General features: G+C 39.5%; 1 protein-coding gene across 1 annotated transcript in view; it reads right to left on the bottom strand.

The window, feature by feature from the left end:
* HID1 (HID1 domain containing) overlaps window positions 1-15702 on the bottom strand; it is a 1473500-nt gene that overhangs the window by 843454 nt on the left and 614344 nt on the right. The window contains exon 4 of the mRNA XM_044090525.1: window positions 9200-9316. Within this exon, the coding sequence (XP_043946460.1) occupies window positions 9200-9316 (117 nt within the window). The remainder of the gene's footprint in view (window positions 1-9199; window positions 9317-15702) is intronic.

Here is a 15702-nt window from a genome sequence, read left to right as displayed (position 1 = left end):
TTTTTCATGCTTGATAATTCCCTGTAACACTACTCTCTACATTACCTTCCAACCCCATCTAGTCGGGGTAGTACTGAGTGTAGAAGGCAGGAGAAACTGAAGAAAGAGGATGCCTAGCTGCTGATGTCCAGCTGTAGCAAAAGGGCCTAAAAAAAGAACAGAGATGCCTTGCACACCCCGATAAAAATATGACACGTGGTTACATCAACCTTTCCTGGAAAAATATACCATCACTGTCAAATCCTTGAAACCACATTATCTGTAATCAGGGCTCCTGTTTATGTTGTTTGGATGTACAGAGAAGATGCTTATGTTTCCATAATAAATAGTAACTGATACCATAGGCAATACCTTACCTGTTCTCTCTGAACAAAGGACATCAGGGTATGACCTTAGACCCCTCACTGAATTTTGCTAAACATGCTTACAAAATTTTGCCTACTTTCACCATCTACATGGTGCGACTTAGCTTAAACCAGATGTTTGGAATCACTTAACTATACCTGTTAGAAAACATGATGTATTGGAATGGTTTAAAATGAAGCTAAAAGAAACCCAATAAAGAAAACTGTGTGCACCTGCTTTTTAGTATATGGCTAGAATTAGCACTACATGCTTCAGTCCCTTACAGTTCTAGAATGCATAAAACATATGAGATGTTTATTTTAACCCATTGAACTTAGTATTACAAACTGTATGTAGGTAAATATGGAAGACCGTACGTACAATGTTGTTGCATATCTCAGCTTCTGGTACCATGTAAATAACTTCCTCCCTCCATGATACAATACATTTAGGCTGGAGAGGAAAAAAAAAAAAAAAACGCCAGTGGTAGATAGCTATCATCTTCAGAAATACCCTAGAGATGTCAGTGTACCCCAACAACATCCCTACATCTAGCAAAGCTGAGATTCTTGTGCCCTTTCTTAAACTCAACAATCACAACATCCTCTGTATCATAAGCCAATTACCTGGCAACAACAACCCCACTGATGAAGACATCTAGGTAATCTAAATATCAACTGGCGAGTGCCATCCTCTAACACCCCAAAAACTAATATAAATGTTTGCAGTTTCACCCAGCTCGTTAGTACTCCCACTAGATATAACATGGCCAGCAACAAACCCTCCACACTGAATAATTATTTCCTCTGGGACTCTCTCTGACACAACCAGTGATCACCACCACCACCACCACATAGGGTTCTTGATAGGCCCTGTGAGAAACAAGGTCCACAAGAGCATCTGGGGGGACCCACCAGGACATGGATGGGCCCACATTGAATGTTTCTAGAAACACAGACTCCTCTGGGGAATGAGCCTTCAGAGAGAGGAGCTCGGACCCATGGTGGGGGAAGGGGTAGGTCACGGAGAAAACTCCACCAGAGTAATTCAGCAAAAGGGGGAATGAAGCCTGGCCAAAGAGGTCCTTGGAGAGGAAAGGGCTGGGAATGCTAAGGGTGGGTGAACTGGAAGAGTCCAACTCCAGGATCATAATTACAAGGGAATTAGGGCTGAGGCGGTACACGTGTTCTTGATGGAGTGAGAGCCAGAGGATCCAAAGGTTGATGAGCCTTTTTATCAGGTTGGCCTTCAGTGGAAGAGGGAGTGTCTATGCTATTCCTTGTCCTTAGTTCCAGCTCTAGATGAATCCTTGTCTTTTGGTTTCTCTTTCTCCCTTCTTTCAGGTTTTCTACTGGGGGAGGGAGAGGAAAAAGCAGCTGAGGGCTGGAGAATGCATTCCGTTATTAGCTTGGCCTTTCTGTCAGCCAAGGCTCTGGCACTAAAAGTGGAGCTGGCCTGGCACTTGATGTCTAAGTACACCATATCCAAACAGTAGGTGCACTTGCAATGGGAGTCCTGTAGGGGAAGCTTGTGGCTACAGGCAATGCACTTTTTAAACCCCCAGGCTTTATCCACTATTCTACAAAAAAGAACTGCAAACAGCAAACCACAACAGCAATGATAACCCTTCACTTATTCTAAATACAATAACTGCAAACAAGAAAAATATAACTATACAGCTAAAGGCACACTAACTACACTATCCTAAACTATTTTGAAGAAAGAGAATAAACAGGATAGGGGATGATTTTTTTTGGAATGAACACACCTAACAACTAACAGGTACCTAATATGCTAACCACAAAGAATGATCCCAACACAGACTAACTAGAATAAGCAAAACAACTACACTGGCTTATCAGTACTATGAAGAAAAATTACGCAAGAAAACGGTAGAGGAGGCAAAAAAAGTGAAGTAAAAGCACAAAAGGATACAATTTCAGAATGGAGTTCTTGGACCATGATCTGAGAACAATAGCGGCAAATTAAACCAGAGGAGAGGTAGTTAGAGCAGAAAGTTATAGGTAGAAGAGGTGGAGCTTCAGGACTGAAGATTCTGAGAGTGTTGGCGACAGATTCAATAACCCATAGGTTGAGATGGAGGGAAAAGACAACCTCGTATCCTACAAGTTTACAAGCAAGTTCGCAACACCACCAAAACTAGAGTCAAAGATGACAAAAAAGTCTTCTACATCAAACAAAAAGCAGTCCATGAAAACAACCCAAAAAATGATCTGGACTTCCCTAAAACATCCCAGAACAACAACTCAACCTAAACCATACCGAACAGATCCACCAGAAATAACTGCTACCCCATTTTAATGAACACTTAACCTCCCTTTTAAGCTATCAAGCAGACAAATCCCAACTCTAACACTGTCCCCATAAATCTAGTTGCAGTATTTACTGGTAGAAACTGGTATGAACCCACATTTAGTTCAGAGCAGAAGATTAAGCCTACAAAGCTTCATTCGGTAATCAAAGTCAGTGTCTACCTGCTGCATGACTGAGAAATCATTTAATAAGACAATGCTCCTGGGTTGCAAATGAAAAAAGATACTTGGTTAACAAATAATTGAAAAACTGCTACTAAACCAGCACAGCTCCTGATGCCAAACAGCAGGACTAAATGCCTCCCAAACACACGTATGCTTGTTCTGGAAGTCAAAGGCAAAAACAACAAGCTGCTACTAAGCCAACACAGTTCCTAATTCCAAGCAGCAGAACTAAACACCTCCAATAAGCAGTCAGAGAGGTGAAACTCATCAAAGATAAACTCCGCCAGATAGCCAAACTCACTGAAGCAGGTCTTTTTAAATTCCAAAGGGATAAGCAAACAAGACGCCAATAAACGAACAACTTCAATTTTATTAAGCACCACGATACTGCTTTTCGTCGGTGCCCTGCACCAACTTCTTCAGACTTTGAAAAATAACAACTCACACTTAAGTGCTGCTACATTTAAAGCCATTGCAAGCAAAGTCTATTACAAACACACCCTCCAATTACCTTAAAGGAACAGTAGCTTCAATCTAACTAAAATGTTCCTATCCCATAAACACACAATATAAAAAGTTGTATGTGATATAAAATATACAATTATAAAACTAATACTGTTCCTTACATAGCACTTAAATAATGCAACCGAAAGTTAATAATATTATAAAAGCACACTTACTTTGAACCAAATACGCATAATAAGACTGACACATTTAAATAAACAAAAAGCATGCCATAATATTTCAAATACTGATAAAAAGACATTCCATCTACCAAACATGGTATAAAATATATACCAAGATTGCTCAGCCGGTCCTATGTCCAAATCACACCTGATGTTATACCACCCCCCCCCATGCATCATCTTTCCAAACTCCTCAGCTTAAGGACACAGCTGATAGATAACATACTATTGAGGCCGGGGTGATGGTAGGCTTCAAGTCTCAACTGCCACATAAGCTCCTTCATATCTAATTTCAGGGATTCAGTCCCCCCCCCCCCCCAGTTCACATAGTTCAACTGGTCAATGATCATAAATGTAAAATCATGGCCAGGGTGATTGGAGAATGCCCTAGCAAGTCATGTCTACAGTTTAATCTTCATCATGGCATATAAATGTACGTACATGTGTTCATTCAATCTCCTGTCTGTCTTGCCCACATAAAAAGCTGGGCATGACGAACAAGAAGCGAGATACACCACGTGTGTCGATGCACAATTGTATCTCCCTTTGATAAGGTACTTGGTGTCCCTAATCATGAAATATGTGCCCGACCGCACATATCTACAATGTTTGCACATATTGCACTTATGCATGCCTGCTCTTGGAGTCATGTTGCCACCTTTCCTTTCTAACATGTTCTTGATATTCAGACCCATCCTGAATGTAATCTTCGGGGCTGGCCCTAAATTATTGGGTCCTGATAGTTCAGTTGGCAACAAACCCCAATTTTTCTGGATGATGGACACTATAGCTCTAGCATCCATGCTAAAGGTAGTGATGAAACTGCAATGGTATACACTTCTAAGTTGGCTGTCACCCCTGGGGTAGCTATTCTCCGAGACAGAGTGACCCAAAATGGGTTGAAAATAGCCCATTTCCCTTTTGGATCTAACCTCTAGACACAAATCCACAACCAACTCCTCAGGGTAGCCTCTACATAAAAACAAATTCGATATGAACCGGCACTCTTCCTGGAAGTCACCATCTCTCGAGACCATTCTGGTCGCCCTCACAAATTGGCCTTTTACTATTGATCTCTTCTGGAAGGCCAGATGTTCACTATCGAAATGCAAATAAGAACTGGAAAAAGTGGGCTTGCGATGAATTTTGCCAAAAAACTGGTTCTGGTTGCTGTCCTTGAATAATTCCACATCTAGGTATGCTATTCTGTCTGTGTCAAAAGTAGAGGTAAACTTTAAGAAATGCGTGGACTTGTTGAACATCTCCACCAGGTCATTGGCCACCGAAGAGTCGCCCTTGAGGATGATACAAATGTCGTCCAAGAAAAGGGTATATAAGGATACTCGTTCTAGGAAGATAGAGTTAGTAAACACGGATTCCTTCTCCCAATGGGCCATGACCATGACGACTCCAACTAACTGATGGAACCATCTATTGTTGAAGGAGAAGTAGTTACATGTTAAAATGATGTCCAATAGGTCTTTTACCATTGAAGTTTCACTCGCTGGTGCCTGCTTTGTGGTCATTTCCAACTCAATCCATTCCACCGCTACATCATGTGGAATGGATGAGTACAGGTCAACAACATCTACCGTCAGAAAGTGGTAATCAGGACTGTACGAAATGTTTTTCACCTTCCCCAAAAAGGACCAGGAATCTTTGGAAATATATGATTCACTAGCCACATATTTTTTTAGAATGTAATCCACAACTTTGGCTGCTGTATATGTTACACTCCCTCTAGCACTCACCAACTGGCACATAGGAGGATCTCTAATGTTTTTGTGGATTTTTGGGTTCCCGAACAAAACAGGTACTCGAGGCGATGCACAGTAAATGAAGTTGAAAATTTCCTGGTCAATGGATTCATTAATAAACATGTTTCCATAATAAGACCGAACTCTTGCCAGATTTCCATTCAACTCGTTCTTGGACACCTCTTGGTAAGTTTCAGAAGACAAAATTGCTGACATTCTGCTGTTATAATCATCTATGTCCATTGCAACCAGACCGCCTCCCTTGTCGGGTTGCATAATTCTGACTGAATAGGCACATAATTCATTAAAATCCGCCCTTTCTTCTTTGGTAATATTAAAATGCATCACAGACCTAGACTGTAGCAAATGTCGAAAATCCAGATCACACATTTGCTCAAATGCCCAAATATAGGGTGGATAGGTGGATTGTATGTACTAGGTACATGAAAAGTATTATTTTGGTACTCTTGGTCCCCCATCAACAAACATAAGTTTAATTTCCTGACAAACAATTTAAGATCCAAAATGGATCTGGCCACACAGGCTCTTCTAGATGGAACATAAGAAATTCCTTTAGCCAGGAAATCAACTAATGTCTGGGTAAACTTGAAATGAGAAAAATTATAAATATGGAAGTCCATCCCCGAGTTGGAAATGACTTCAAATGTGGTCTGCTAAGGGCCGGGGCACCCTACTCCACTCACATTTGATTCTTCCTTGTCCTGTATCTGAACCTGGTCTTCCGGTTCGAAGCCTGTTGGGGAGAAGAGGCTGGATCCTGAAAATTGGTTTAGTAGCAGTTTGTTTTTTCTTGCCTTTGATCTTCAAATAATTGAAAAAATATATATATCCATAACACAAGGTACCAGACAGATGCTGCCTGTACAATATGCTGCTTTACTGCTGAAAAACTCAGGAGGTTGTTGCAATCCTCAGTCAAAAACCTTCTGCAGCTGTTATATGCATCAGTAACAGCATTGCAAACTATAATAAAAGAGAAAGAACTTTTCTTCTTAAAGAAAGCCTTTTTTTAAAAGTGGCACAGATTTGTTTTTACAAACAGATGCAGACTGGAAAAATCAAGCATTCTCTTTTGCATTTGTTGAAATGCAGAGCATAAGATGTTTACTACCAGCTGTAGTCAGACAATCTAAGGAAGATATAAACCTTATTTTGTAGGCAAGACAAAAAACAAAACAAAGTTTTATCTAAGTGAAGTAGTGCGCTGAACCTTTTTTCCTTTGGAAACATTTGCAGATTGTCTCTTACCCCCCCCCCTTTAAACTTCATTTTTTTTAGATAAAACTATTAAAGGATAAAAAAATTGCCTCAGTTTTCCCTCTTTCATAAAACAAAACTTGTTGTCTGCTAGCACTTTTCAAAAAAAGATGAAAAAACAAAAGAAAGACCATAAGGTTGGACTAAAATTGAAAAATGTATTAAACAAAGTAATGTAACATTCACAGATTTTCAGAACTCATTATCTTCACCAGGTTGCATTCACGAAACGGTAACACTTTAAATATGCTAATAAAACTATCAGAAGTCAACTGAAACAGTAAAAATGTGTACAGACACAAATATAAATAATAGTAATCAAACAAATAAAAGCCGCTTCGATATTTTGCCGTTTCAGGCTTTTGAGTTCGATCAAAACACATTCGAAAGAATGCGTCTTTGGTCTTCTAATAGGGAACCTATATATCTATATATATATATATATATATATATATATATATATCTATATCTATATATATATATATATATATATATGTGTGTGTGTGTGTGTGTGTGTCTTGGTACCTCGCTTTGGTCAAACTGCAAATGGCCAAGCTGGACTTAAGACTTGGCTTGCCTAGCCTAAAGTCCATTCTAGTGTTCTTGCATGGGCTTTTGTATAGAGGACAGGTCTTTCTTCCATGCAGGATGCATGCTAAAACACATTCCAGTATTTTGAAGGAATGTTGATGTTTTGGCTGTGAGTTAAACTAGTCGGCTGAAGAGCAAGTGAATGAAAGAGAAATTAATTTTATATGTTTATACATCTGTCTGTACACACACACACATTCACATGCGCGCACACACACACACACACACACACACACACACACACACACATACACTAATAGTAAACCGTATATATCTATAGCTATCAGAATATGGAAATCACTTTGGTCATTTCGTCTTATCGTCAAAATACAATGTCGAATTTCAAAACGATTTTCTTCCCCAATTTCGAACCATGTTAATACCGACGGTTTGATATTCGCTGTTATAAATGTGACCATTGAACTGCATTTGCCATTCAAATATTGGTATTCCAGCTTCGGTAAGTTTACTTTCACTTTTACTACACTTTGAAACCATGCATTCGATGTAAACAACTGAAGTGATTTCCATGTTCTGATAGTAAACCGATATATTATACATATGCAGTGGTACAGTATATACCATTGTCACCTCACAGCATGAGGTTCTCCAGTTCGATTCTTGACTGGAGTACCTTCTGTGCATAGACTGCATATTCTCCCTGTATTTGCATGAGTTCCCTCTGGGAGCTCCAGTTTCCTCCCACACTCCTAAGACATGCAGGAAGTGGATTGGACAAACTAAATTGGCCATAGCTTCAATCTTAGTGGGAGGCAATGATTGTCATTAGTAAGTTGAAATGTTAGTGCATTCAGAACAAAAATGGATCTAGCAGTTACTGCTAGCCAGCTTGCTTTATTATTCATTGTGTAAAATTGGTCTGTATTGTGTGTTGCATGTATAAATCTGAGTAGTTTATTTTGTGTTCAAGAGCGGCCGCAGTGGTGCAGTGGTTAGCATTGCCGCCTCACAGCAAGAGGCTCTCTGGTTCGATCCTCGGCTGGGGTGCCTTCTGTGCGAAGTCTGCATGTCTACCCTGTGGTCGCGTGGGTTTCCTCCAGGTGCTCCGGTTTCCTCCCACATTCCAAAGACATGCTGTAGGTGGATTGGACACTCTAAATTGCCCCTAAGTGTGAGTGAGTGAGTGCGTGTGTGTGCCTTCTGTGGAAGGTTGGGCGCCAGGCTGGCAACTCGAGACCGTAAAAACTCCACTGCCAATCATGAGCGGACAGGTGATCCACTGTGGCGACCCCTAACCGAGAAAAGCCGAAAGAAGAAGAAGAAACAAATAGCATTCCTGCACGTATACACTTATTAGTTCTATTAAAACTCAAAAGGAGGTCATTCACTCCAAATACTGGTTTGACCAAGATCCCTCAATCTCAACCAATCAAATTTTCAAATCCATCCAAATATCCACTACACTTATCACTCTTAAGAAACTTAAGCAGTTTCTTAAGAGGGATAAATCTATATAGTGGTTTGCTAAGGTATTATTACATTCTGAATCACACTTGTATCAAAGCAGCAGTTGCATAATCTGCATATGGTTAAATATCCTTTCAGTAAATGAATTTAGTAAATGTAGCTACATGTGGCTGCCAAGCATTTTATATTAAAAAAATGACAGGATGCCTTGCATTAGAATAACAGAACATTTATAAGCTATTACAAATCAAAAATGTGATAATGAAAGTCCCTAAAAAAAGCTTCAAAATTTTATTTATTACTATTGATGTTTACTGTTGTATTGGCAACTGATTATGACAGGCACATTTCTGAGTGAATGTATTACATAAATGCTCTTATAAATATCATTATTTGGGCCAAGCATATTAAATGAAGGCTGTATACCTATTCTAGTGATTGCTAAGGATGAGCATTACAATTCTGTGACATGGTATGAATAAAAAACCTAGTCTGATTCAGCACAAGCAGATTTTTCAGCTGAGTATTCCAACTGTCACACTTGCCACAGGGCAAGAATGAAAATAAATGTAGTAGACTTTCTTAATTAAAACAAATAAATAAGCAGCTTACTTACTGGCCCACTCTTTTTGTGACTTTGCACTGTGAAGTCTGGACAGAAAAGCAGATCAGCAATAGCTAGTAAAAGGGATTCTGCTAATGGCCGTGCACTCTCATCTTCATCATCATCACTCTAAGAGAGACAAACACCAAAAATAAACAATTACAATGCCTCCTACTGTCAATATCGTGAACTGAAATATACACAGGACACATTTCCAGAAACTCAGTTCACCAAAAACTGAACATTTTTTTGTTAATGTAGAGTTTGATCATTTTCATAGCTGTTACTCAAGTTTCAAAATGAATGAAAATCAGGGAAAAAAAGATCATCCAGCCTTCGATGACCTATATTTTTAACAAAGTGTTCATGTTCCTTCTATGGCCTAGGAAACGACTACAAATATGAATGTTGTTTTCAAGGAGCAAATAAATTAAAATTATATTTATACAATCTTGTCCAATACATGTCTTCCCTTGGATGGATGCAGCCCCCTCATCACTTACATAAAACGGTGAATCTGGGGAAATTGTAGAATGTTCCCTGTACAGAACAAATTCAGTTCCACCACCAGTACATTTTTCACACAGTTGTCTAGAGAACTATGCCCTTAACCGTTCCTTCTCTAACACTCTAATGCCCTGTTACATTATGTTACTCCTCTATTACAACAGCACTCCCAATGTTCACAGTCCTGTTTCACTGTCAGTATCAGTGACAGCTGACAGTGATTCCCCTGGTGTACGTCTTCACCAGTACTACTGATGTCTTTTTACACTGATTATATGTCTGTGCTCCACTACACTGATGAGTTACTGTGCCACAGCATTGGTACTGTCAGATTCCTTCCACACCACTGTTACTGAAGATAATTTACACTGGTATTATCAAAGTTCTTTTACACTACCACTGTCTTGCTACACACATACTGTTAGTATCCTGTTACAGTGATGTTACTGATGCCCTGCTACAAGAGTACTATCAGTGGTGTACTATACTGGTATTGTCGGTGTCCTATAACACTGACGCTTTTGGTGCACTGTTAATGCATGAACACAGGAATACTTACGCAGGGGCCTGTCACATTCTAAGGTCTTCAATGCTGCACTACACTACTTGTAGTGTCTTACTCCACTAGTACTGTCAATGCTTTAATACACTGATATTGTTTGTCCTTTCTTCCTACACACATCTCTATAAATTGGCATTCCAAATTTACACAAACTTTTCCGACTTTGAGTAAATGAAGACTCCATCAGCACTTCTATCATGTTATGTTAGTGTGATTTTGCACTATGGAATACACTTAGAATAAAGATAATTCAGCTGTAATAAAAAGAAAAGAACATCATTCACAGTTTTGTGCTTCAAACACAGCTTCCATGCCTATCAGAAATCTTCATTTAGACTCTTAAAAAGATAATCTAAAATAAATTCCTATATGCATAATGTGCATCAGCTGTAACGGCTCAGTGCCCACATCTGTGTTAATGCATACAGACAATAAATCTGTCTGACATACCAATCATATGGTATCAGTGGCCATTTCTACATTAAATACTGCATAAACGACATCTTATCATCAACATGACTGTAGCAATTATCAAAGAAAATTCCACTTATTTACATCCTAAAAAGTTACAACCTGGTCAGATGTGTAGTTACAAAGTATCATAAAAGGGATCTCAATTAATTAAGACTACTGAACTTCTAATGCAGATTCTCTTTCATATCTACAGCTAAAGCAGCTGTCACTAGATACAACACAGTCACACATTCTTCATACTAGGCCTCGGAATGACAATGAAATAAATTATTCAAAATCACTGCCATTTAAGGGTTCCCGAATTTTCTATTAAATTCTACAAGGCTCAAGAAACTGCTCCATACTTTTCCTGAAGCTACTGAACAAGCTATCTTTTGACCAAGCATTAGTTAGCGAAGAACAATATTGCTCAAGGAAAAACAAACTCTTGTTCCTTGATGAATAATTGTGTTCAATTAACTAAAGCAAAAAGAATCATAGTCTAAGGGATACATAGAGCAAACAGGTTTAAATACACAACCTATGTGTTTGTTCAGTGAGCAAAATACTTGCATAACATGCAAAAGCAAATTCCTTCATGAATGAAGTCTGCAAAAGTAAATCTTTTACTGACACATTTGCAATCACAAAGCAAAGCTTTGGAAACGCCTAATGTTACTTACAATACTACAACCAACATCAAATTCACAAGTTCATTTATTTACTTAATTTTAATTAATCAGGGTAATTCACTTTTCAAAGATAATGGACTTTTTTAAACACAGCTCAAGCATGAGGAACAGCAACTTACAGAGCATAAAGTTTTACACATATAATACAGGCAAGTTTCACACACACAATATCAAAATGAATGAAAAGAAATGCATGGGTTATACACACAGATGAAACATAAGAATGGATGCCAAAAGTATATATAAAAGGATGTGCAAGTCAAAACAATTCACCAAAATATAAACAACAGGTTAATCGGTGCATCATGTGACCTGTGAATATGCACACTGGTGTACAAGAGAACCTTTGATGACAGTGGCTCAACAAAGAACACTGGGTTGATACAATAACTTGATCAACATGTTTACTAGTGAATGCACACATTTATAAAATACAGAAGGCATGTTCTTCAGTGAGGGAATACTATTGAAGGATTCATAAAGTGATCCTAGGGCTGTTTTAGACCATTACACATGGAGCATTAGGGATTGATTTCACAACTGATAAAAGTGTCGTCAGCAAAGTAAGGGCCTACTGATGCATGGTAAGGGGACAGGAAAGGAATAATGGGGAGGTAAATCTACGTGACTTGCAGGTATAATAACGATTCACATCGTTGGAGGTAGTACATCTCACACTGCTGGCCTTATGATTAGGAATATGTCATTTCTGTCGAAGACATTTGAGATCAGTAACATGTAACAGTATTGAACCAGAGGTCACAGTCTGTTCTGGGCTGAGGTAAGAGTAAACATGCTGGCCATAAATAGGAATATTTGAGATTGAGCACTTTACACAGCAATAACACCAGAAGAAGAACTGCACTCTTTTGACAGGAAGCCAGTATGCTTTTTCCAGCACACTGGTACACTTTTCTAGGAAGGGTAGAGGCATGAGTTATAAATTTACAGACCCAATCAGCCATAATTTCTAGTACATCTAGATTCTTTGGTTATGCAGAAATAACTGTGGCAAAGTATATCCTAGCTGGGCAAGAAGAATACCATTGCCAGTAGTTAACCTCCTTGTGTGGGGGGGGGGGGGGGGGGGGCAATTATTAGGAGATGGTCCAGACACAAACAGTAGCAAATGTGATTTGTTCAAGGTGGTAGGAGAATAACTGGGCTTGGTCTAGTTAAAGACAAAAGTATCTGGAAGTGTGGAAGTGGGAGCTGATTCTAACTCTCACCAAGTGGGGTCCCCTTATGGTTCAGTCGCTTTGAATGCCTGTTAGTCTGGCAGTGTTTTCAAATATGATACACAAGTATAGTCACTTAGTAGGTTACAAACAAGGAGACAGACCCCACAGATGTGTTTAATAACAGTGTTTTGATGGTAGTGTAGGAGTGAGAGGAAACAAAATTAATGTGCATACCATAATGTTACAGCTGCTTGGAAAATACAGTCTTTGTTAACCATTTGGACTCAGGCACTCTGCACATGATCTGCCTGGCAGATAAAATAGGTGTGGGTATTTTTGTCCCCATCAGCCCTGTCAATGACCAACTTAATAAAATACTCAAAGCATGCATTTTAGTACTCATCTCCTAGGCTTTGACAAGACCAGTGATTCTAAAAGCCTCTGACTAATGTAACAGTATAATAGAGTTCTGGCGCATTTGTTGATGCATTCTTTCCTCTGCACCCAATTGCCTGGTTACTTGTGTATTGTGTTGCAGTGTGGAAGGAGTTGTTGCGTAGTGAACCTTGGTCATGGGAGTAAAAGGATCTTTGGACTAGCCCACTTGTTAAAAAGGAAAAATGTAAATAAATAAATATAACATATGCCATTGAAATCCTGTGTTCTCATTGATCTGTCTCTGAATCATATAACAGTTCTTAGCTGCTTCAACAGCTTAAGGTTAAAGTAGACAGAATAATGATCCAAGAAAGGCTGGGCTTGAATCATGGTTGAAGCACAGCAACTGGCTCCTGCACATTCTTTCCTCCCTTCCTCTCTACCTCTGGCCTCACAATTAGGACATATCTCACATGCAACACTTCAATAGGTGGGGACCCCTTTTACTGATAAGAAAACCATCTTAGTTGCCTGACAATGCAAGTTCCTTGTGACCTAGAAATGAAGGAGATGCACATGGTCATCATAAAACCACTAATTTTCTCATTTAGCAAGAAATGCTATTATGTTTTGTGTGATGTTTTTTTTTTGACTAAACATGCATGTACTGCAGTGAGAAAACCAGCCTATCTAAGCAGTGAGGCACCCTCTATTGCCCATCTACTAGGTATCTTTACTTAACAGCTCTGTCTGTGCTGTGGTCTATGCTACAGGCTGAGACTTGACATCCCAGCATGCACCATCCCCTTCCCTCAAGAGACAGGTGAACAGGCACTGCTTTGTCATTCCTCTCATCCCCCTCCATCACCCCATCCAGCACCCAGGCTCTTAATCAAGCCCTTGTATTCTGGGTCAGTCATCTCCTACTGAGCCAGCTTTATCACATACATTTGCTGGGACTGCCTTTAGATAACATATCTTCATCGCAAATCATTTGACATGATGCTTCTATATTCCATTTCATTTTATGCAAACTGAACAAGTATATAAAGTAATTATTTCTTTACAAAAAATTACTGCTTTTATGTTAAAAAGCACTTCCTGTAAATAAATCATTTGTCAATAGACACTGCCTTGTAAAACTATAAATAGCCTCTTTTTATGTGAAAGATCCCTTTTCACAGGATTTACGTAAATTGCTTATGCATAAATTATTCGATATATAATTAGGAACGGTATCTTCTTGCAAAATAAAGCACCTTGCATTGCTTTAAACAAACTGCAGTTGCATATAAATCATTTTCATACAACTGTCACTTCAAAATTCATAATTTATGCACAATTAATTACTCAGAGTAAGTTATCCTTTAATTTAATTAAAGATTACCTGATTTATTGTACAAAGTAGTATTTTTTATGTACTTAATTCATCTGCAACACAGTAATAGGTTCATAGGTTCATACTAGGCTATCTGCCCGAGGGCATTTACAAGCCTAGCCCATAGTTTTGTGGCTTACGCCACCCCTTTAGTATGGGGAACTATACCCATTATTTTGCTGTGCCTCTGTTGAGCAGTGACACTGAGGTAATCCCTGGGGTATATCTGCGATCTCCCATCCATTGGTCAAGATTTCTCTTGAACAAGGCCAGCGAGGTGCTCTGCCTCACATATACCGGGATTTTATTCCACAGCATAGGGAGTCTTTGGGTGATGAATCTATCCCTCCAGCACGTCCTATTAATAGCCGTGTCGAGGTTTAAGTCTCCGCCCTTGTGGCTCTGACGGATCTAGATTTTTGAGGTGAAGCATATTCATCAAATCTGGGTTTGACATGGCCTTGTATGTTAGGCAAAGGTCACCTCTGAGCAAGCGGTGGCGACTGAATAGAGCTGGAGTTCTTTCAGTCGGGCAGCATAGGACAGATGTTTGAGACCCTTTATCCTTTTGGTGAGGAACTTTTGTGGCCTCTCCAGCTGCTGCAAGTGTCGGGTCAGATACATTCCGAATGGGGCATTGTACTCAATCATTGGTCTGATGAGTGATGAGTATAGGGAGACTATGACCTCCCTTGATCTAGATGAGAATCCCTTCATGATAAGGTGGGCAATGTAGAAGGTCTTCCTAACTACTTTAGCTACATGGGTGTCGAATGACAGACTACTATCAACCTGGGTCCCCAGGTCCCTGATAACTTCTTCTGTACTTAGTGGATTGCCACCTATTTGGTAGCTAGGGGTAACCTTGTTTTTCCCGAAGGGTATGACTATGCATTTTTTGGCATTTAACTTTAGGCCATGGCTCTGGCACCAGTTATCCGTTTCTGTGAGACCCTTCTGAAGGATATCTGTGTCAGATGTGTTTTCTACTATGGCCCAGTTTGCAGTCATCTGCAAACTTTGTCAGCCATAACCCTCCTGTGTTTGCTTGTACTTCGGAAAAGTAGATGCCAAACAAGAGTGGGCCCAGGACTGAGCCCTGCGGTACACCACTTGTGACAGGCTTTGAGTCTGACATGGCGCCAGCAACTCTGACCCTGTGGGTTCTGTCACTCAGCCAGTTTGCAACCCATCTTGTGATGTATGGGTTAACATTTAAGCTGATGAGTTTTTCAATGATACCCGAGTGGGGTATTGTATCAAAGGCCTTCGCCAGATCGAGGTAGGCTGTATGGACTGCCTTTCGCTCATCAATGGCTTTGGTGACTGTTTCAAAAAGTCAACCAAGTTTAGAAGGCATGATC

This window comes from Protopterus annectens, chromosome 12.part0, assembly GCF_019279795.1.
Source record: "Protopterus annectens isolate FY-2018-M chromosome 12.part0, PAN1.0, whole genome shotgun sequence".
In the NCBI taxonomy this organism is placed as follows: domain Eukaryota; kingdom Metazoa; phylum Chordata; order Ceratodontiformes; family Protopteridae; genus Protopterus; species Protopterus annectens.
The sequence above is the reverse complement of the archived record's forward strand: the minus strand, read 5'-3'. Positions and strand labels throughout refer to the sequence as shown.